General features: G+C 38.8%; 2 protein-coding genes across 4 annotated transcripts in view; one reads left to right on the forward strand and one right to left on the reverse strand.

The window, feature by feature from the left end:
• Positions 1-271: 271 nt before the first annotated feature.
• On the reverse strand, positions 272-3,486 carry LOC121630981 (putative E3 ubiquitin-protein ligase UBR7). Its single transcript, XM_041971556.1, has 11 exons — positions 3,249-3,486; positions 2,988-3,121; positions 2,841-2,901; positions 2,649-2,744; positions 2,502-2,555; positions 2,303-2,408; positions 2,070-2,191; positions 1,117-1,311; positions 796-952; positions 614-675; positions 272-498 (listed from the first exon to the last, which is right to left on the reverse strand). Exons 1-11 carry the CDS (start codon positions 3,363-3,365, stop codon positions 415-417), a joined length of 1,188 nt encoding a protein of 395 aa, XP_041827490.1. The 5' UTR covers positions 3,366-3,486; the 3' UTR covers positions 272-414.
• Positions 3,487-5,207: 1,721 nt separating this feature from the next.
• The window catches only part of itpk1b (inositol-tetrakisphosphate 1-kinase b), a 28,375-nt gene continuing 10,244 nt past the window's right edge, over positions 5,208-23,338 (forward strand). The window contains exons 1-5 of one of the 3 annotated variants that reach the window (XM_041971583.1): positions 5,208-5,342; positions 5,940-6,090; positions 10,363-10,387; positions 17,796-17,921; positions 20,992-21,109. In XM_041971583.1, coding sequence (XP_041827517.1) covers positions 5,996-6,090; positions 10,363-10,387; positions 17,796-17,921; positions 20,992-21,109 — 364 coding nt within the window. In that variant the 5' untranslated portion in view covers positions 5,208-5,342; positions 5,940-5,995. Of the gene's footprint in view, positions 5,484-5,939; positions 6,091-10,362; positions 10,388-17,795; positions 17,922-20,991; positions 21,110-23,338 lie in introns of all 3 variants that reach the window. The other 2 variants (XM_041971582.1, XM_041971581.1) reach the window with 2 other exon arrangements.

Here is a 23,338-nt window from a genome sequence, read left to right on the forward strand (position 1 = left end):
TCTGCCACCAGAAAACTTATGAGCAACATTAACAAAAGCATTAAATTCAACCAAAAATTACATTCAATGTTCTTTGTAAATTGGCATGTTCAAGTAACATAATCATTGTAAAGAAGCTGAAGCATCCGGCACAGAAACTGTTACTTTTGTTAATAAAAATGCATTGGTGTGCAACATCAGTGGATGTTTCAAGTAAGAAAAAACTTATCAAGAGTCTCATCAAGTTAAGGCATCACTAATTAAAGGAAAACTCAAAAGAACAAAAATCGTACAGTGTGCAATAAGTTCAAGCTTTAGTATCACAATCACAGCAAAGTTTTGGTGAGGAGGGAAACAAAGGTCATCTTCGAAATGGCACACTATTTAAAGCATCATATGAATCCAGCATATGATGCAAGCAGCTTAAACACCTCGTTACTGATATCCTGCATCAGTTTTGCGTTTTTTTCTGGCTTGCAGCTCCTGGAAGAATTCATGTACAGCCTCGACGGTGACTGTCTAAGAGACACAGAGGAGAATGTGTTCAGTTTCAAATTTAAAGGAAGTAAAACAAGCAAAAAAGAAAGGACTAAATGTCCTGCAGACGTGACTTAAAGGGGCAATCTTTTCTCACCTTTCCTTCAGAGATGCTCTGCTGTAAAAATGCACTGACTGAAGTTGTCAACTCGTTGAAACCTGAGGGAAGAAAATAGTTCATCAGTGCACATTAAGTCACTCATTCAGCTTTCTGTGAAATTTGACATTGCATAATATCAAAAACAAATTGTATCTTCCCTTCTGCCCTCCCTTGCTCACCATAAATGACCTCTAGCTGCTGCACACGGTCCATAGAGCTAGTCAGTGCCATCAATGGGTGCTGCCCAAAAGGTTCATCCAAACCTTTTTTTTCATAGGCCAGAATAGTGTCAGACTGATCCATGAGAAACTGAACTTCTGCAGCTACATAGGCCTTCTGCACACCAATGCAACACATAAGGGACAAACATTTATTAGTTATGCTCATCTACTTCATATACAAATGTATAACAATATGTATTACATGGAAAACAAATTGCAAAGTTGTAGTTTGGTTCCTTTTGAGGAACTGCATTCTAATCTCAGAATCTGTTGGCTTACCTTGCAGGTTGTGCAGGTGCAAAGCTCAGAGCGCCAGCTGTAAGGCCAGAACACAGCTCCTTGTCTCAGCCTGTCTAACCCCTGTGCCTGCAGCTTCTTCAGCCTGCAGTCTGCACTTTTGTTTGTGGCCTTTAAAGAGCCGCATGTCATTTCCTCATGGGTTCGTTTGCAAGGGGAACTCCTCTTTTCCTCTTCCTATGGTGCAAATAATAAAAGAAGACTGGGTATGTTACTATGTTAGATTGGCAAGACGATGACTTAACAGCTGGGCTTTGTAAAACATTTTCACACACAGAAATGCAGACTTGTCTGGGGAAGTCTCGAGGCAACTGGCATAACGAGACAGTTGGGGGATGAAAATCACCAGTTTATAGTAAGCTGTCTTGTGAAGCCTGGCCAAAGCTGTCTACAGAGCAGGAGAAGCAGAGCCTCATGGGTCATTTCTCTCCTAATTACCCAAAGGAGGGGAAATCACAGATAACAGGACTTGGAGCCTGCATTAACACAAATTCACTCTTTACCCACTGACCCCACCTAGTGGCAAATTGAAATTAAAAGGGGGGGGAAAAAAAACATTTCCTTCTGTTATACTGCATGAAGTTTTGTTCACAACTATTTTGAGCAGCAACATGTTGGAGGAGGAAAGTGTCAGAAGCGGAATCGATAATCTACTTTAGAAAACAAAACACCTGTAGATGCTTTCACAGGTGCACAAAATGCCAATAGTAAAAAAAAACAGTCACATTAAAAGAATGTGCCGTTTATCTGTATATGATGATTAAAAATAATCTGAAACTAACAGATGGACTTCCATTTCCTTACAATCTATTCCCCATGTCAGAAGTGCAGCATAAATGTGTACCAATACATAGTAGTGGAATGGATGGTATGGGGTATTTCTTTTGTTTTAAGCTCAAACTCAAAACCCTTCATGTAAAACAAGCGTTTCTCACCTCCTGCATTGTGTGCTCATCGCTGGTGGTTGGTTCCTCCTTACTTTGAGTGCTTTCCCCTTCAATATCAACCTCTACGTCCTCATCCTCTTTAGAATGACTGACATTGGTCACAGGTGGTACTGAAGAAGAAATGCACATTCATTCCTCTCTGGATTTTGCTAGTTTATGTTGAGATAAGTGATTAATTTGCTTTTGCTGCTTGTCACAAGCATGGCTGGAAAACTAGTTACCTGCAAAGTGAGCGGCATACGTCCACAAGAACGGAGCTTTGTTCATGCAGGCCTCACACACCATTTCCTGCAACTCTTCGGGTTCAGCCACAGAGCAGCCCAAGTGCTGTTTTAAACAAAAAATAGAGCAGAAGACTTTCAGAGGCGGTTCAATGTAAATCAGAAGAAAAGCAGGGATCAGAAATCCACTCATGCTTACCCTGCTGTGAAACCAGTCCTCACATACAACACACTGAATCATCTCATTGTCATCCTGTTGAAAATGAACATTTCTATTGAGTGAAAGCTGAGACAGACACTGAAAGGACTGTCTGCATGCACATAATCTGGATTACAAGAGGAGTACCTGCTCATCTATGTCAGGGTATGGCCGGTCACATGTGCAGTAGCAGCCATTAAAGTTGTGATTATAGTGATTTCTGATGTTTTCATCATCTTTATCCTGCAAAAACAATCATTGGTTTACAATAGACAATATACAATAATCAGAATGCAAATATGTAATAAACATGAGGGACAGGCTTTTAGAAGAACTCACGGGACTCAGATGACACTGGAAATCACCAAACTTGCTATTTCCACAATCGCAGCGAAAATTTCTAAAGAAAAACAAAAAAATTCCCTAATTAACAAAAAAAAATGGCTTGGTTGACACTAATTACAACATAGAAATATTGCTTTTTACCTTTTGGTATACAGCTCAAAGATATCGTGTCCATCATGGCATTTATTGGCACAGGCCAGACAGACCCCTGCAGGCTCCGCAGAACTGGGAGTACAAGTGTTGCAGGCGAACACTGCCTGCCTTTTTACATAGCCCTGCAAGAAGAAACACAAGACAAAGAAAACATGCAAATAAGCATTAATACAAAATTCAACTACTTAAAACCGCATGGCGTGAATTTGGGTAAAACAAGCGGTAAAAGGCGCAGGCTGCTTTTCTTACCCGGGAATAAGAGCAATTTTCTGGGTCGCTTCCAGCCAGAACACACAGAGCCTGCTCGAGTTCTTCCTCAGTGATAAGTTCATCTTCAACATCGAAATTTTGTTCATTAGCGGCCATTCTGGGAAAGAGTGAAAAAAGGACGCAGACAATCGGACACTAGAATCAAAGCGTCTCAACAATATTGTTGACAAATGAATGTTCCAGGCGGGAGTTTGCGCCAACACCACGTGGAGGAAGTGACGTAATCAACAAAAGACACTAATGCGAAATATTAGACCTTACTCGAAGGATATATATTTTATGACAACGCTTGTCAAAATTGATGGAATCGCAAGTTTTCATTCAGTTGTTATATTTTGCTAAAACAAACAAATAAATAAAAATGTAGCAGGTGAACATTCTGAGTTTTTAAAAGTTCAGATCAAGCAAAGAAAAAAAAATCACTGTGTATTTTGCATTTTAACACAAGTATCTGCACAAGTGAAAATATGAAAATTAGTTTGCGTTTTTCCCTGAAGTACTGCCTGGCACCTGACCAACTGAGATACAAAGACTGACCCAACTAGAGAACTGATAAAGGATTATAAAACCTCTTCCAATGGGTCATTCAGCCAAGGGACCCAGCAAAAGATGTTTACTGTTTTCGCTCTACTGTGTCTCACATTTTAAGCAAATCCAGTCATAAACATCAAGAAAAGCTATAGACTGGATTATGAATTGAACGTGACATTCAATGATGAATCAAGGATCAGCACTTGGCAAGAACATGATGCCAGAACTTTTATTTGGTGCATTGCAGAACCACATGTGGAGAACAAGGAAATCTCAAGTCATTGATGATATCGTTTTCTTATTCCATCAATCTGGATGTTTAATAGTGCTGATAACCTTTTCTGTTAAAGCTGTGTTGTTTTTATTACTTTTTTCTGTTTTACATTTTATTGATAATACAGCTTAATGTTTTTGTTTGCTCATAATACTGGTGATGGTTTGCTATCTATCTATCTATCTATCTATCTATCTATCTATCTATCTATCTATCTATCTATCTATCTATCTATCTATCTATCTATCTATCTATCTATCTATCTTGTAAAGTTATCTGCAAAATTATGACCTTTACAAATGCCAACAGTTTACACAAGACTAAACACAAATATGTGTTATAAAATAAATGACATTACAAAAACTTTAAATACCTTGTGTGCTGGTGGACCCTCCCTCAACCACTTTTGTGTGTGTGCATTTTAATTATTTTTATTCTTTTTTGTTTATTTGTTTTTAAAGCTTTGTGGAACCTTTTAAATTTTTGAACTAAGTTTCTTGGGTTCCAATTGCATTTTTACTGCCGTGTTTTCCAGTTATTTTCCCAACAGGTGGCGCTTTGGTCATATGTTCTGTTTAAAATAAATACACGAAACAGAGAATTGCACGACTGTGGTGACATTATTCGAGCCTCTGTGTAGACACGAGCAGGTTTGTACGGCCTACATTGTCACAAACCAGTTCACTGATGAACTGATGATGATGATGAGTTTTTGTTACTGTACTTCATGTGCACTGAGTTAACAGGCAATGAAGCGGCGGTGAGTGGAACAGACTGAACTGGACACTCTTTCTGACCACCACAAGGTTGTTCACAGGTTGTGGGAAATATATTCAAACGGATATGAACAAATAACTAGAGACAAAACAAGGAATCGTGGCACTCTTAATCTTTTAATAGAAAAATATGTAGCAGAAGCTGATAAGGCACTGTGAGGATACGCCAGCTTTTCCTCATTGCGTTTGTTTTACATCAAGATTAAATATAGCCTATTGGGATTTTCCAACTGTTTTTCACTCAAAACAAAACGGGTGGATGATCGTTTATAATCCTTTGATTATTGATGATATAATGGAAACGTTAAGGAAACGTTAATCAATTAAAAATAATTAATTTTAAAAATCGGAAAACAAAAACAATGACATTGTGATTCCACGGGCGACATTTGGTATTTCCGAGGGGCTCCTGAAGGCACCATCAGTCTCCAGGATCCTGGGTGTGTGCAATCAGCTCAGCGCCTAAGAGAGAAACACCAGGAACATCTCAACGTGAGTCCAGCTGTGCCTGTCATCTGTCATCTCGTTTCTTTCTCCTTCTCCAGCGGACGGCCTAAGGATGGGACATTCTCCGAGCTAGTTTCCGAAGAGGACACGAATACAAGGGTTGGGACTGTGCTATAAAACTACTTGGTTAGTTAGCTCACCATAGCATTTCGCTGTCAGCTTCAATAGTTTGGTCAGTTTTGGCTACGCGGTGGTCGCTAGTACCACTAATTTTATACGTGTAAGAGGTGTGAATCCGTTCTGCGTTTCAACATTTTGTCAGCCTCTAGCGAGCTAGCTTGTGTTTCTTAATGGCATGCCATCGGTTAGCTATGCATATTGCAACTATACAGCTAGCCAGCTAACGTTAGCAGTTAAGGTTAGCAAAAGAGGGTCAATGTGTGGGGTTTGGTGATGCTGAACCTCCCATTACGATATTACATTCTGAAACTAGAGTCCAAGAGGCAGGCTAGTAAAAAGCGCCACTTCTGGCTCTTTGGGCAACGTATCACAAACCTAGTGGTCAAGTTGATTACTCTGGTTGCACTGGTTGGCTGTTGTGAAATCTACGTTGTACGGAGATTTCCTCCCCTGTCCTTTCAGGTTGCGCCTCCAGTCGCATCATTTACCTCCAGAGAAGAAACAGCAACATAGCAGAGATGCAGACTTTCCTGAAAGGCCGGAAAGTCGGCTATTGGCTCAGCGAAAAGAAGATGAAGAAACTGAATTTTCAGGCCTTTGCTGATTTGTGCAGGTAAATGGCAATTTATTGCATTCAAGTTGTGACATCCCATTAATACATATTGACACACATCCATTATATCGTTTAAAAAGTATATAACTGAATTACAAGCTGATAAAACAGAAACCATAAACTTCAGTCCTCCGACTTTTCATTTGAATTTTATTTTTTCTACACTTAGACACATGCTCATTGACTCACTTATGTTTGTTAAACACTTGAATCTGTTTAAAAGAAGGAACTGTAAACTAAGAAGACCTGTATTTTGCTTTATTTGTTGCTATTAATCTGTGGCAGGACACTTCAGTGCCTGAATTCTCAATACAAAACCATGCTGGGATATATTGTTTTGTTGGCATAAGAATGACTTTCCCTTACAAGTGTGATCATTATTTTGATGGCAGCTTTTGTTGTTTCCGAGTCTTGATATGTAATTCAGAGTTATGGTGCTATTATCGTTGTGTCAGTTGCTCATGTCATCACAGATTCTGGTTTTTGAACTGCTTGTTGGTAACAAACTGGGTGGTCTCTCTCCTCTGTAGCCCAAAGGATACTGCACCTGTGGTTTCCAAAAGGAATTTCACATTTTCATTTGTCATTTCATAGAACAGTTTTCCACCTAGTCTATCTTAGTAAGTAAAGCCAACTTTGTCTTTGGATCTAGTTTATAATAATAGTGTTAATTAGCATTTTTTGGAGTTTGAGGCAATTTTGATACAGAAACCTGTATGGTTTTTGGTCTTGTCCATTGATGTCATCCTATACAGGATAAAATTTTCAGTCTTTGTCATTTAACTTCGAAAAAAGTTTGCATAAAGTTTTGTTCATGCCGTTTTTCAGAGAATTGGTTACTTCTAACTGACTCTTTGAAATGCTCTTTTTTATACTCAGCCATGCTACTGATCATTTCAAATGACCTAACTAGGTCATCAAAATCTGTTTAAAATGAGCACTTTACATGATGTCCAACAATATTTGGAAAGAGGTTTGTAGCATGTATTAAAACCCTGTGGAAAAGTAAGAAAAGTAGAGTTAATTTGTTATGTTTTGACTCAGTTCTTGTCGAGACACGGTGCAACGTGGAATGTGTGTTGGTTGAACCTTTACAGGCTCTAGATGCATGTGCAATAGAAACTGCCTGTGTGGGTCTTCTTATTTATTATTATTTAGTCAGTTCTATGTAAACTGAGAGAATAAATCTCTTTCCTGTTGCTCACTCATCTGTAATATAAAACATGCACCATTTCAGCATTATACTACTTGCAGTCGGAACAGTGTGGTAACACCGACATTACAGTTGGATTTTTTTCAGGGCTGTATTTATATACAAAAAATATTCTGTCCAAATGCATTGGCAAAGGATTTTAAGTTGTTCATTTAATGTTTGTATGAATGCTATCCATGTCTAGTAGAGATTAAATGTTATATAAATTTGTCATAAGATAAGTCTATTTAGTCATCAGACGACGCCACAGATTTACAATACCCAGTGTAAGGTACATTGGACTAGGGAAGGGTTTTCAGGGTATGGCAGCACCTTTATCTTTCATTGCAACATTACTGAGGTAAATGTACAGTGTAAGGGTTGCAGTGAGCCTGAAAGCACAGGTGTAGGTGGTAAACAAAAATTTTATCTTTGACTCAATTTATTCAGCATGGATTCACACCAGTAGGTCAGGTATGTTGATGATGTGCTTTGAAGGATTTTCACCTTTCCCACAGGGTTGTTGCTTCACCAAGTGACCTGATTAAGCCAGGACAGATTACCACACCGTAATCCACAAAACATTTTTAATCTCTTCATAAACCTCTGAGACCCCCCCCTCCCTTCCTCCTTTCATCCTGCCCAGCCCCACCTGGCCTCAGAAGGTAATGAAGGGAACGGCCCTACTGTTAAAAGATAGTGTTTGTGACAGATGATCAAGAAGATCAAGTCACATAGTCACGTAGCCAGTGGGAACAAATAGCTGCACCTATGACGGAGCACAAAGTGAATGTGGCATATTTGTGGATGTGATAGCCACTAATGCTGCAGTCTGTCACTGAAATATGTTCTCCTTTTCTTGAAACATGGTAACCAAATTAAAGTCTTCTACCAGAGGAAGGAAGTGAGATAACTAAGATAATTTTCAGATGTTTGGAACCCATATGAGACTTTTTGATTGTCCTAGACACTAGGTGCAGACTTTGTCTGAACATACCCTTCCTTGTTAAAGGATCCTCAAGTCAGTTTTATGTATTAAAAAATCATTTTCTCACTTAATGTAAAAAAAATTAAACTTCACAGATAAACATGCTGGTTTTAGCTGTTCGGCTGTGTTTTGAGAGATTAACCATTCATCACTATCATATATTCAAACAGTGTCTATCCGGAGTTTTCGTTTCCTTTTCATCACGTGGCATGCAGCTGACACTGAGCAGCTCTTTATGAAGTCTGTCCTATCTCGTGCAGCTGATGGGATTCCTGCTGGCAAAAACCACTTTAGTTTACATTTGTTTCACATAAGCAGATGAAATGCTTCTGCCCGTTTCACCTATACCTGATTTGGTCAAATTTGATGCCCTTGAACAATATTATAGGAATTTATGCAATTATTAAGACAGGGCCAGTATCTTTTATTCCAAATCTAATAAGATAATATTAAGCTATCCATTATAAATAATTTAAAACAATAATTTTTAACCGGAATTACTCGAATGATTATGTAAAAACTGGAACGTATCATTTAAAAAAATAAAAACAGCAACTAACTGATAAATACACCTTTTTTTTTTTTACATAGTAAACCCACTTTATCTACTTGACCATGAGAATGATCTACTAAATCTAACACTGAGTACTACTGCTTTTTTTTTTTTACTGTACCATTTACAGTTAATTACTGCAGTATCATGTAGTGATCATTAACCATGGAAACACACCCTGTTTCTGTTCTGTTCTCCTTATCAGGACATCATTAAAAAAAGAAAAAAAAAAGAAAAGAAAAACCATCTAGTCCTTCTCAGGTCTTGTAATTGCGTAAACACAACCTCAGATAAACAACATAGCTGCACAGTGCTTCTTCTAGGTTTTTAGCATCGGGGTGTCGGTTGTACTACTTGGGAGGGCGGGGGACATTGTTCCAGAAGTCTTGTGGTTTGTTTAGATTCAGCGTTGTAAACCTAAGCCCTGCTGCCATGTACTTTCTAGAGAGTAGGCTTTCTGTTGCAACTTTACTGTCACTTTACTCCAAGAAAGTTTGGCAACCATTTTTATTGTTTTCCAATTGTGGATAATCTTTCTCACTGTAGAATAATGAATGAATGAAACTCCAAATTGTTTGGTAATGGCCGCCTTATTACTCTTCGCAGATTGATGGGCAGCAGCAGTTGCTTCACTATGGTCATTGCTGACGTCTGTCTTTGTTGGCATTGTGTTAACACACACCTAAATGCTCCAGATCTACTGCTTCTGGCTTTAGCTTGATTTTGTTAAATAACAACACAATGTAATGTGCTGTTTTTTTTTTATCTGAGATTGTATTTAATTTTTCTAATTTTAAAACCTAGAAAGGACCAGATCTTTTTTTTGAGGCCACTGGTCAAACCAGCTGATAACTCTTGGTATCTCACATCATTTTACTTTATCACCATGCAGCAGACTACCATTCCCATACAGACTTGTTTTGTAAATCTATGGCATGCCATAAATGACAAACTTAAGGGTTGGACTTTTTGTTCCTTCATGAGTGCTCTTCCTTGTACCTACCCTTGTATTCTACTGGCTCTGTAACAATGTAGGACAAATGATCTCCATATCTGATATGGGATAAAACTAAGGCCCCATTCAGTTGGCATGAAACACACCAGCTGCAGTATGAAGTGTCCACGTTATTGTGAAGCCGTGAATGGTCTCACTGCTGTTGCCATGGGGCTGAAACCTCAAAAACAGCTGGGTCGGACAGGCTGAGTTAGTAGTCCGGCAGTACTCACATTGTTCTCATTGTTAAAAGAAGCTGTTTTGGCAATTTAGGTTCGTCTTGTTCTTGTACATGCTCGAGCCAGTTCAGCCAGGACTTTTTTTCCCCTCCATCTCTCATTAAAAGAGTTTTGACTTGTATACATCCAAAAGAATTAAATATGTGTTGGATTTTAGAAGTTCGTGGACACAGTTAATGAAACAATATTTTTTAATAAAGGAATAAAAACCAGGAAAAAAGAAATTTTGATGGTGTTAGTTAGTCATCATTAATATCATAACCTAGTTTTTGTGAAATTAATGGCTTACTTTTTTCTTTTTTTCAGGAAAAGGGGAATAGAAGTTGTTCAGGTAAGTGAACCACATGTTGGTACTTTAGATATTTTCTGAATACAGTAGAGCTGTTGTAATATTTAGTTTCTATATGTTTAAGTTCTGTAGGCTGTTTTATTCTGATTTGATGAGTTGAAACTAAACTGTAGGCATCAGTTAGGATTCAGACACTTCATATATAGAATATGCCTTTTGTTTAGTCAGGTGTTTGGTCCAAATGTCCAAAGGTTTACCTGCTGTTGGTTTTTTAACTAATTGAGCGTCAAGACAGCAAAAGAAAAATAAATGCACTAAATATTCTGCTCGTAGTTTGTAACCTTCGACATACATGATACAGGTGGCTTGCAGTCTTGGTATTTTCTGCCTGTAAAAGGTCGTTACATCACAAAATTACGTCATTTTTGTTCTCGCAGCCCTGGTTTTAGAGTTATTGCTGCTTATTCTCGACCCATCGTCTAGGCAGAACTTTTTCTCGTGTCTGACAACTAAAATGTGCTTGGTTGGAAATTTGAAGTGGGCTGAAAAACGCGAAGCAGAAAGTTGTCATTTCTGCTGATGTGAAAGATATAACACATTAAGGCATATGAAGACAGGGACACTGTCCCGCAGGTTTCTCATAAAGTATGAAATAGCCAGGCCAGAATGAGCTTTGTTTGTTGAGAAAACAAGCTGATTTCTCTCTTCTTGTGGAGTAAGTGTCGTCGGTCCGTTTGTCTCCTTTCATTCATTTCCCGTACCACTTAGTCCAATGAGGGTTGCAGGGAAGCTGGAGCCTATCCCAGCAATTAACAGGCGAACCGCAGGATACACCCTGGACAGGTCGCCAGTCCAATCGCAGGGTCAACCTAGTTTATCTCCTTTAACACGCATTTTCCACAGCTTTTTACACACATTTATGTAATAAAAATGTGTTTGGGACTAGTGGTTACTTGTTTAATGAGAGTATGAGAATGTATTGTCATATTTACACATTTTTTTTTTTTTCCCATGAAGGTACACCTGTTAAAGAAAGTCGATATAAGCCTTTCTAATTTCACATTGTAAAACCTTTATCTTAAGTGCTCAGAAGACTGAAACCTTTCCAGTGTCATATACCATTACCTGAGGACAGGCGTGTCACTGTTACAAGGTTTTGGCATAACACTGTATATGACATAATGCTGGAGATTTACTACTTTTGTCTGGGTCAGAGACTCCAGACCCACACAATGTGCAAGAGATAAGCTGTCATTTAATGCAGGACTGAATACATATTAGATGCTATCCATCGCACTGAACTTCCAGATATTAGCAGGTTTTTTGACCAGTGTAAAAAGGACTTACATGTAAGCATGTAGTATAAATATCCAGAAGCTTGGTAGTGGTCATACAAATAGAAATGTTCTCAGAAAAATATAAATACTTTAATATTGTATGACCAGTATCTACTCTTTACGAACTGCTTATCACTTAATTATGTTTTGGAAACTGTGCTGTGTTCTGTGTTTACTAATTACTTAGCCCTAATCAAGGGGTAGAGTAAAATTCATACAAAAACAGGCCTCTGTTTAGGAAGTAAAGAGTATAGTCATTTCTAAAGTGGATAGTGCTCAGCCGAATAAGTAAATACAGCACATACAGTAGGATAGTAACAGTTGTCACTAAAACCTGGGAGCTCAGTGCAGAAAAGCACCTGTCAGTTTAAGTGCTCTCTGCAACTTAAAAAAGGAATTATCCTGCCCTTTTCTCTCTGTCCCTTAATCTGTTTCTTTTATTCTTCGGGGGGCTGCTTTCTAAAATCCCTCACTTGTAGATTTTTTTTCTCTCTCACTGTGCTGATGATATCAGCACACCCATAAAGAGCCTTGTCCTGGGAATAGTCCCAAAGTAAGCAGGGCTTTGCTTCCCACTATGCACTCAGCCCCTCCTGGGAGAGAGCAGATCCTCACGGACTCTAAGTTTGGAGGCGCCAGAGGCACGGGACTGACAACAATGTGGCCTTTTAATGTTCTCACATCTTCAGACAAAACTGTTGTACACTAAATTTTTAACAGAAGTTAAAACTGTATTACACAGTAGTGATTCAGCTGTCAGATATGCAGTCAGTGCCTTTACTGTAATGGAGAGAAGATAAAGTCATCTATTGTCTTGCTTTTGGTTGGATTTGCAAAGTTTTGCACAAAGATACCTTCTCCAGTTGCACAACACAATTCTGAGCCCTGCAGTTTTTAAAGTTAACCTTAGTTTAGGCTGTCGTTTTACTGACTAACATAATGTCTAATCCCAGCAGCTTAAGTATTTGTAGTGTTGTGGTTATATATTTGATGTCTTGTATGACAGGTGAATGAATTAATCATAATGAGACAGCATGATGGTGTGTTACAGAGCAAGAGATAACAGGGTTAAAAAGGAGAAATGGCAATAAGGTGTTGCCATGGCATGAGTGCACAAGGTTGTGCTACGGTACATGAAATGTTTGGCTACAGATGAACCATCTAGTTTAAGTTTTACCCACTCGAGGGTTGTTTTAAGCTTTGAAGGACCAGCAGGAGTGTAGCTGTTATGTGAATAACCTTGAGTAGAAGATGGTGACAGAGTAGGGCTGCAGATTTATCTCTTTCAGCCTATTTAATCATCTGACCTTGTTCCTGTGAAGTGACAGACTAGCTGACCCTGGCGATAACAACACAACTCCGGATATCCAAGGATAAACACATTTTAGCAAAATAAACCTTTAAGTCATGTTGTTTATCGTCTTATTACAGATTAATTTCCCTTTTTTTTCTGTGAGTCACAACAAATGTTTTTGATTTTAATAGTGTTCAAAAGTTGAAACGCTTATCTGATCAATGCAGAGAACAAGATTCTGCAAGCTAATTTTAGTTTTTCATTTCAAAGAGGCATATTCTTTCATTTTACCTGCTTGTACTGCTTTTTGATGGTTGTATCTGATAATAAACTGAGTTTGTGGCCTTTAGACTATTTATTGTACAAAACTATTTGAACCCACTGAGGTGGGTTTTCTGAAATACTGATTATTTGACTTATCAAGAAAATAAAATTTGTGTGAATAATAATATTTGTATAAATAGTACAAAAAATAGGTTTTTAGCTCTACATGTCACTGAACATTTGGAAGACATTAGTGGCATAACAATGATTAGATCTGCATTTCCACCAACTTATGTTATTTGTCACAAGAGTTTTGATTCTCCAGGGGTTAGGGTTTGCTAACCCTAACCCTGGTTATGACGTCACTCAACGTGGACATATTTTTGCTAAATCTGGCAGCCCCAGGGAGCTACTTTTATTTCCATTTCTAGTGTGGGAAAACTCTGGACAATGCCTGGGTTCTGGCTTTTGGCCACAATCCAAAAACATGCATGTTAGGTTAATTGATAATACTAAGTTTACTGTAGAAGTGAACAGAGTTGGGCGAGGTCTCATTTTGTAGCTTTGATGGACTGGCAACCGGTCCAGGATGCACTTCGCCCCACACCTTTTGATCCCTCCTGTAGTCTCTTGGAGCTTTCCACTCCAGTACTTTTTTTGAGCAGCTCATCTTTCTTTTCTTTGCTTTCTTGTCACGGTTGCAGGTTGTCAATACTCACCCCTTAGCTCAAGTTCATGAGAGCCATCCTCCCAGTTACCCTGTCTATACTGCAGCTCTGATGAGATTAACCCACCAGGAAGACTGTTTTCACTCTTTGAAAGAACCTCATCACAGCAAATGATCATTGTCTAAGTAGGTTGTCCAAGGAAAATGATTGAGTTACATCTATTATTAAATTGTAGGTGCCTCTGTTTCTCACCTACATAATTAATTTATTGAAGAACAACACTCCTCTACAGGTGCTTATTGATCCTGCAGTTCACCATGATCCAAGGATGTTTTGGCTTATAGGAGCCTAAGTTTACATGGCGATGACAACAAACCAAAAAATTTGTGCTAACAGAATCATATTTTTATCCTGTATAAACTGTTGTGATGCAAACCTACTGAATATTTTTTTTCCACGGTCTTGAGAATTATATGTATATTGCTTCTGAACAGATTGGGAGTTTTGAGGTGTGGATGATTGATGATACATTCACCCGGGTGTACAGTGGCTCTCCTCACCTCATTAAAAATCTCCAGCCTTCTTCATAGGCATGATGTAGATGTGAAGGCTCTATTACACCATGAAATACAAGAGCCGGACACTCCAGTAATTTTAATCTTGCATGATATATGGCCACCTATTGGGGAAATTATCTTAAAATGTTCTTCTATAACCTGCAGAGTCGATGAAGTCACCTTGATTTAACCTTTACTCAAAGTATTAATGTTGATCTTGAGCACTCCTCATAGGCTTTCATTACACCACATAATTAGCAGAGAGTAAAGCCTTACTACTCTGTGGACTCAGGGATGTTCAAAGAGATTGTAATTAGTGTAATGGACTCACAGTTTAATCCTCCATAAAGTTTTTGACATCGTGCTGATTACATGTTAAGTGTTGTGCAAGCTGTGTCCACCAGTTTTAGTTTGTCTCGGTCACATAATGTGTTTCTGTTTGACACGTAGACACAGAATAAATCATTCATCACAACTGTCTGCACTCTGCACACAGCCTCTCTGGGCTAACCCGACAACAAAGGGAAAGCCAGGTGAGATTAGATTCAGCTGGGTGCAGCCTAACAGACATCTGACATATGACATTGAGGCATAAATTAATAACTGACCCACACAATGTTTCATCCAGTTTGTGTTCAGTTCACTTGTTGAAAAGTGGAGTTTCCTTTCCTCATTGTTTGCTCATATTCAGTATGGTTAGTTTCCTTCTGGGTAGAGCCTGACGCAAGGCTACATCAAAGCTGAAAATAAATCAGCCCTAACCTACCCTCTCCCACCAGAATAAAGCCTGTATTCTCTACTGTCCATCACTGCCATGGCCCAGCACTAGCTCGCAGTCCCAGAGGGACACGCAAAGACCTCAGCTGAAACTTCTGCTTTTAGCATTTAGCAGAACATCAGTGACTCGACTTCTGGGTTTTGGGGATTAGCAGTGGGGTCATTCTGTCTGCGCATAGGGAGAACTTCATCGTCTTTGATGTGTCTTTGCCTGTGGGTGTTGACCCACATGACATAGAGTCCTGTCTTTGTGGACGGGCCGGACTGCTCATGGGGCCCTATGTGTTGTGTAAGCGAGAGATTAAAACACATGCCTCATTGAAGTTACTAGTTCTCACCTAGCAGGCCTTGTCACACTGACATTACTAGCTAAACAAGAAACCAGAAGTCCTTCATGCTACAGTTCATGTAGTGAGTTAACAGGTGACAACGCTTCATGAGAAAAACTTTTATACAGTGATATTAAGGTCATGGCAGCATGTCTATTTGTTAAATAAAACTTCAAAAAACTCATTCTGTTTTGTCTACATGTCTCGACCACATGACTGTAGATAAACCTGCTGAAGTTGTTTTTTGTAGACCTGCCTTAAGTTCACATTGCTTTGTTTACATGTCGCAACCACATGGTTGCTAATAAACCTGATGAGCCGGAAACATCCAAATCTATAATGTAGGTTTTTGTTTTTTAATCAAATTAAATATCATCTGTTATCATCTTTTACATGTGAGCCCATCAGACTAACTGAATAATTCTTTTTTTATTCACAATAGGCTAATATAAAAATGCTGCCCTGTAACAGTAGCTTCCAGTGCTAATTAAACAGTTTGTCAAAGAGGTTTTGGTTTACTCGCTGTGTCATATGAGGATGTGACATCATATGTATTTTTTTCACAGTTTATCCTAAAGAAACTGGTGCATTAGACATTTTTTTTTTTTTTTAGACATTTGTCTTTACAGGATGATTAACTTTTGCTGTTGTTTCTTTGATGTGGAAATAATTCCTAAATGGTCTTTTATGAAAACTTTTGTATCATTGCTAGAAGGCCCTCAAATTCCAGTGGACACATCCAACTTCCTTGCTTCATATATGTTTTTTCAGCTTGTGTTGGCATGTTATTTGACACCGAAAGGCAGGTTGCCACAGGCATGAGGAATGAGATCCAACAATGTTACGATGGGCAGATAAAGAAACAGCATGTTGATGATGAAGCATAATGAGCAAATTATAACAAATTTTGCTCTTCTTGAGTAAAAAAGTTGAAATCATCCTTCATTTTATATGCTGTTCATGTACAACTGACTCAACAGGTCAGGGCCAAAGAGGACTGTAGTTAGTCATCCATCCCTCACACCTCCCACAATCATTAACCAGAAAATGTTAGCTTAGGCTGTGACTAACCCTAAACCAACTGATACGGTGCAGTTTTACAGCTTTTTCATTGATCCACACACCAGTGTGATGAAGGTGTATTCACTCTCAGGTTATGCGCTATCTACATTGGACAATGAACAGTAAGGGCCGTCCTGGTTTTGCCTTATTTGCTCAGGTGTGGCTAAATTGTCCTTGGTTCGAAAATGATCCAGTCATCTCTATTTGCTGATAAGCTAATGACTTAAAGCATGGCTTTGTCGTTCAAGAGCAGCACTGTGACGTGGACACTGTTCTCTGCTGTATTTTGACTTGCCATTGTAGAGAGGGCACACTTCCGATAGATGTGCCAGTTGGCCATGGCAGAAAAGATATCTTTAAGATTGTCTCTTGCACACAGACTTAACCTCATTGTCTTTGTTACTATTTCCATACACTAAACCAAAATAGACACCACTTTCAGCTGGATTTAGCATATTCGTCAGCAGAGAATTCATTAGTGGTTACCTCATCTTAAAATAAGTCCAGTTTCTTGCAAGATTGCATCACGTAATTCACAAAGTCAAACACAAAAAGAGACTTATCAAATTCTGACTACCGGTTTGACTACTTCTGCAGTACTTGCCCGGTGTATGCAATCTTTCTGCATTGTTAAACATGAAGCAAATGTTAATTTAGTGTTTTTTCCATGTCTTGTTGAATATGCTCAGTGAGACTGGAGGACTGGTTTGAGGGAGTGTGTATAACTAAGCAAAATGAAACATGCAGGAGATAAATCCTTTTAGTCAAGTTCAAATGAAATACAACATTCATTCTGGCTGCAGCTAAGATACAGCTGTAAAAAAATGAGGAAGGAGACCACGTAACATCAGTCCTTAGGCTGCTTTGTAACCATAAAAGCAGAAAATAGAACCTGTGTTTGTTTCTTTTAACTGAACTATGAAATGGGAGGGAGAGTTGTGCAAAGGGCGATTGACTTCCCAAATTTTGTTGTCCTTTTTTTTTAAATACATTAGCAAGAGAAATAATTTGAGACATTTTTATTTAGTATACCATATTCTATTTTTCTTCATTGCTCTACAAAGAGCCAGTAATTACTTTTATTACTGATATTGAAAATGTGGCAAATGAAGGCTTGATCAGAGTTGCCATTAACCCTTCACCTCTGCTGTGGTCTTCTCAGCTGGACCTCAGCCAACCTCTGGAGGACCAGGGTCCCCTGGATGTCATCATCCACAAACTGACTGACCTCATCCTGGAAGCTGACCAGAATGATTCTCAAGCTGTTCTTTTGGTGCAAAGAGTACAGGTATGTTTCTCTCATACCCCCCAGAGTATTCATAAAAGGAGGAAGAAAAGATCTAAGAAAGTACAGAAACTGAACATGTTCATTTCTCTTCGTTGAAAAGCCTGTGGACATAATTTGGAATCTTGTGAAAATATTATATTCTTAAATTATTTATTGGTTAGTTATTTTGTTTTTTTGAAAAGTGTGTGAACATGCAGATTCATTTGACATGCCATGTGTTCCAAAATGGCTGTTGCCTCAAGGTGGAACTACACCTTCATTAATAACAAATGTGGATATTTGTCACACCACATTATGGTTATTGAACCTGATGTGTTTTGTACTGAAAACAGCATACATCATCTGTCTATTATGTAATATAGCTTAATACTTATTCTTTTAGCAAGTAGTCACTGCAAAGTCCTTGCATAGCTGCAGGATTTTGCAATGACTATACAGTTTCCAGAGTTTAAAGCTCTGCTCTAATTTTTACTCTCTGAACCGACATGACTGGTCAATTGGCACATCTGCTGTCATGTCATGAAGGGTTTACATCAGATCCAGATGCTGAATGAAGGAAAAGATTAGATCCTTGGATTGATGTAATAAACATTTATTATCTTCACATTCCCGCTTGTAAATGTCCCAGTTCAGAGAATCAAGCAGACAGACTGATTATCACGGTTACTCATTGAACCAAAAGGCTGTAACTGAAAGTTCTTGAAGAGTCGACTAGGTCTTCCTGAAAAGACGGACATTTTTCTCCTGCTGTGTATCACGGCTCCACTTGTGGCACACGTCAAAAAACCATTGTGCTTCTGTGTCTGTGTGTTCATTAAGCTGGCAGTGCAACAGATGGTGTGAAAATTAATTTTATTACACCATCTCCAGCTCTTTCTCCTTCCCTACTTACCCTGACTGTGCTTCAGGGGCTGCAATCGTGATCAGCGTCACGCAACTCTGTCAACATTTTCCTGACTGCTGGATTAGAAAGGGCAAACAGGATGTCAGAGTGGAGCAATCAAGTTAACGACAAAGGCTTGTAGATATAAGCACAAGACTGCATTTGACTATTTTCTGGTAATGTAAGACACTTCTTAACAAGACTGTTTTTGGAAAATCAATTTGTGGTATAAAAACTGAAGTTCTGATTTAAAAGCAAAGGTCCCCCTTCAGTTGACTACATGTGTAATATCTGAAAGGAACGGCTCTTTTGTGTAGTGGTGGAGCTTTCATCTGTATAATAGCTCTTTAGTTAAAAACAAAAATGTCATCCTTGGATACACTGTGGTGACTCAGTGGCCTGGGGTAAGAGCTGTATGCACAACAGACCCAAAATAAATGTCATCAGCTGCATTTTCCTTTTTTTTACATTTTTTTCTGGGGCTTCATTATAATAGGTCTAGTGATGAAATATCACGATTTAAGACACTTAACTAGCAATTATAAGCTATTAAGAAATAGTGTAGATTCCAACAAATATAAATCAGGTCTAGTGGACTTCACTGTGATCACCAGCTTATGTAAGTTGTGGTAAATCCAATCCATTTGGATGTGTTTACTGTGAGTGCAAAAATAATAATTTTTTTCCTTCAGGTTTAATGCTTGTGATGTCACAGACATTATTTCAGAGGCTTTAAACCACTTAATCTCCACTGGAAACAAATCTGCTCCAGAAAATGTGCAGCTCTGTCTTACACCCACATCGGTGTATGTCTGGCTTTTTTTCCTCTAAAACACCTGCTGAAGTCTGTTCATCCCTTTTTTTTTCTTTTTCTCCTTTTTCTTTTTCATTTCTACTGCTGGGGGGGCTGAAATCAACAAGTGACAGTCTTGATCAGATTATTTCACCAAACTCCTGGAAGATTATTTTGGATTTATTTTTGGTTGCAGCGTGTTTGACTTACATAACCGCTCAACTGGCTTTAATCAGTGTTGCCTGTCAGGTCCCAGTAAATCCAGCAGATAGGTCCTCCATGACAAGGCAAAGGCGTGTGTTTACATCCTTTGTGTGCCTTGAGCCAATTAACAATTGGTCTTTTTTTTCCATTGTGCATGTTTGCTCATTGCATAACATTGGTGCATGTGTTTAATTTCATGTAAACATGAATGACAGTGAAGCTATGGTGGTTTTAAGAGTTGTGATGTGAGCAGGCAGGCTATTTGTATAATGTGCAGGCCAGCCAGCTCCGCCTGACACCATCTATGAGTCAGTAAAAATTGGTAGGTTAGCCGCGAGAGCTATAGAACAGAAACTGAAATGTGGAGAGCACGGAGAACATAGGGAAATGGGGAGGCGGTGGTGTGAAGACAGAGCTAGAGGAGAGCCAACAAGAGAAGACAGAAGAAGGGGAGTTCAGTTATGTAAAATGACCAAACTCATGCTGACCTAACAGCCGGCCTTGCTGTGATGCAGTGATGTAACATACACAGACCACTAGCATATTTTCATGTTCTCTCTGTCTTACCTACACAGACACGCACAGTGAGGCTTGTTGACACTTCAACTCAGTGTTTGTGTTTATGCTGTACCTGCTTCAATATGTTTAACATCTCTGATCTGAATCACAGGCTGTTAGGATTGTTCAGTTAATGCAGCTATGATATATATATATATATATATATATATATATATATATATATATATATATATATATATATAGCATGAGAGCCTCAGTAAATGGTTGCATTTTTTTTACTCTCTTTAATTTGCATTATTGTAACAAACCTACATATTCCTCAGCACTGACTAATGTATTAGTTATTTTTCTAATAAATCATTTATATATAATGAATAAATCCTTCTTTGTTTTCAAGATTTTCTGGAAATCTCTTAGATGACTGTTTGTTCTCAGATTATTGAAAAATTCATGGGTATTAGCGTGTTGCACCCACTAGCTTCAGCTCTATTTTAATGAAAAATTATATGAATCTTTGCCAGTTACTGCAGTTTAAAGAGATGTAGCCAGTAAGAGAACCAAGTCTGGTGTGTGCAGAATTATGTTGTTCAGAGCATCTTTTTAGATGTGAATTTGGAAAAATTAGAGTCTTGAATATTTTTATTTTAAAGTTACATGTTTGTGTTTTTAAGGACTACATTGATGCCCATCCTGAGACTATCGTCCTTGACCCACTTCCAGCCATTCGAACACTGCTGGATCGCTGCAAGTCCTACCAGCTTGTCCACAGAATAGAAAGCTGTATGCAAGGTAAGATAATGTGGTGACACTGATGGCACAAGGCTTGTCAAAACAGAGAGCTCTCGAGCCTAACCAGCTAACTTTATTTAATTTATGTGGTAACAGGTAGGTGTGAGAAAAAAGAGGGGAGGGAGCTATGATATTTACTGTGTTGCACCGTCCTGTTGTATATGTCGGGTATAATCTGCTTTAGGATAAAAATTTAGTTTGCCATCAACTGTAATACAAAGGTGGACAGCTGTAAACAGCAGTGGTGTCTGTTACTTTCCAGGTCTTCACTGATAGAAAAAACACTGAAGTTTGCTACAACATTGAAGTAAATATTGCCTCCATGAACACCACATTCTGCCTTACTTAACATGTCTGTCTTTCCTCTCTACTTCCAGAGGGGACACATTGGTAACAAATGACTTCACTGTCACTCCTCACTTGAATTATGCTACTTAATGCTTCCGAGCAGATGTTAAATTCTTGGCGGCTGAGCATTATCCTGATATCATAATTTCTCTCCCCCTTTCACACCACAATAGCACCTTTTGTCACAATTTTCTGCCTGAACTCAGTGTGAACTCGGCTCTGTGTGTGTCTTTCTCTCTGGTGGATGGATCAAAGTTTGCCTTCAAGTCAGTCCAGCAGCACCTTCCCCTGCCAGTGAGCACATAAAATAATCAGCGGCTAATGTGTTTTAGCTGGAGGTAACGACGACAAGGCCACATTCCCGATAGACAAACATTAAAAAGCACACCTGTGACTCATCCACTTCTTGTTCACCCCCATACATGGAAGGGAAAGTAAATCTTTTAATTGTTCCTTCGCGGTGCCTCGATGAGTGCGTGTGAGGGGCTGCACACTGGTGTCAGTGGACAAGCAATGGATCCGATACTTTTCAGTATGTCGGATGTGCTACTGCTTTCCTAAAATAGAGCCATAAGAGGAGGACTTTTTATCCAAACAGACATGGTGGCTGTTATGTAACAACTAGTATAGGCTGCATCACTCTTGTCTCACTGTGTGCAGTTGGTTTGAAGAGGAAGATGAAACAATGGCTACATTTATAGGAAGTTCTTCAAATCTGCTTTAATGTTGTGTTAACACAGGCCTGCATACCAAACCTCATGAGCAACTGCATTCAGTTTGGACACAATTATTAAGTGTAAAGCATTTTAACCCTACAGCACACCACAGTGACTATAGCATGTGACTAATATTAAATGCATTTTAATCTTTTTGCAGCAAATGAGAATGACTAAGAACTGGGTTCAGATTGGGGTACAACACAAGCATAGTGCAGGGGTCTTTCAGTGTACCTTGCTCTCTTAGGGCCACCTCCTCCTTATCAGAGAAGACTACAGAGTCTTCGAGCAGCTGCCTGGGCAACCCAGAAAAGAAAGGCTGCATGGCAGAATAACACTCAATAGGAGGAAACACTTGAAGTGCACTTGTCCTTTTTGTGAAGAATCAAACCTTATGATATCACTCAAGTGGTCTCTCCATGTTAATTGGCCTCACTCAGTTCATTTAGCTGTTCTGCTCCTACTTCTTTAAAAAGTAAAGAATAACTACAAGAACTGTCTCATCTTAATGCCGCTTGTAATATAAAACAGCAAAAGCAACATGCACAGTTATGGATCTGTGTCATTGATTCATAGCTGGAACTTTGGTGCTGCTCTGTTATATAATGTGGTTTTGTGTTTCCTGTGTGAGCCAGAGCAAGGTAAGTGTTTATGTTACTAGTGGAATCCGCTGGTTCCCATGTATACACAAGTTTTGATATCTTGCACTATTTTAATGGACAGAGGCCAACGTCAGGTCAGCTCTTCTATAAAGCCTCACTTAGTGCATTAAACTTACTCCTCTTTCAGTTCGAGATAAAAGAAGTCTTCTGTACGCATTCCTCTGGATGACACTTAAATCTTACTTTTACATTAGTCAAGGTACATTGAGATCCCTGTGCTAGCATTAATCTATGCCCCAGCAAACACCAGTGGAATAAATGTCCCGTTTATGCAATTCATCAATATTTAATCATAGCTTCGGTCTTAGAAACACAAACACTGAGAGACACTTTAAAAACTAAGCAGTCTTCGACATTCAGCGAGCCAAGAGGCAGATGAGACTGCCCAACTTTGGTAAAAGATTTCCTACATGTCAGGTTGACCTGGAGCATTATAATTTCATAAAATTGGTAATTGATCAGTATCTGATAAAAGGATTTTTTTTTTGCTTTCATTTTGTGAA

This window comes from Melanotaenia boesemani, chromosome 20 (assembly GCF_017639745.1).
Source record: "Melanotaenia boesemani isolate fMelBoe1 chromosome 20, fMelBoe1.pri, whole genome shotgun sequence".
Classification (NCBI taxonomy): Eukaryota; Metazoa; Chordata; class Actinopteri; order Atheriniformes; family Melanotaeniidae; genus Melanotaenia; species Melanotaenia boesemani.

What these genes read in the sequence shown, in the direction of transcription:
- LOC121630981 (XM_041971556.1), bottom strand. Translation starts at nt 3,365, where the DNA reads ATGGCCGCTAATGAACAAAATTTCGATGTTGAAGATGAACTTATCACT. An exon ending in GTATGCCGCTCACTTTGCAG is followed by an intron (nt 2,192 to 2,302) that starts GTAACTAGTTTT and finishes TTTCTTCTTCAG; the next exon opens with TACCACCTGTGACCAATGTC. An exon ending in GCAGCTAGAGGTCATTTATG is followed by an intron (nt 676 to 795) that starts GTGAGCAAGGGA and finishes TTCTTCCCTCAG; the next exon opens with GTTTCAACGAGTTGACAACT.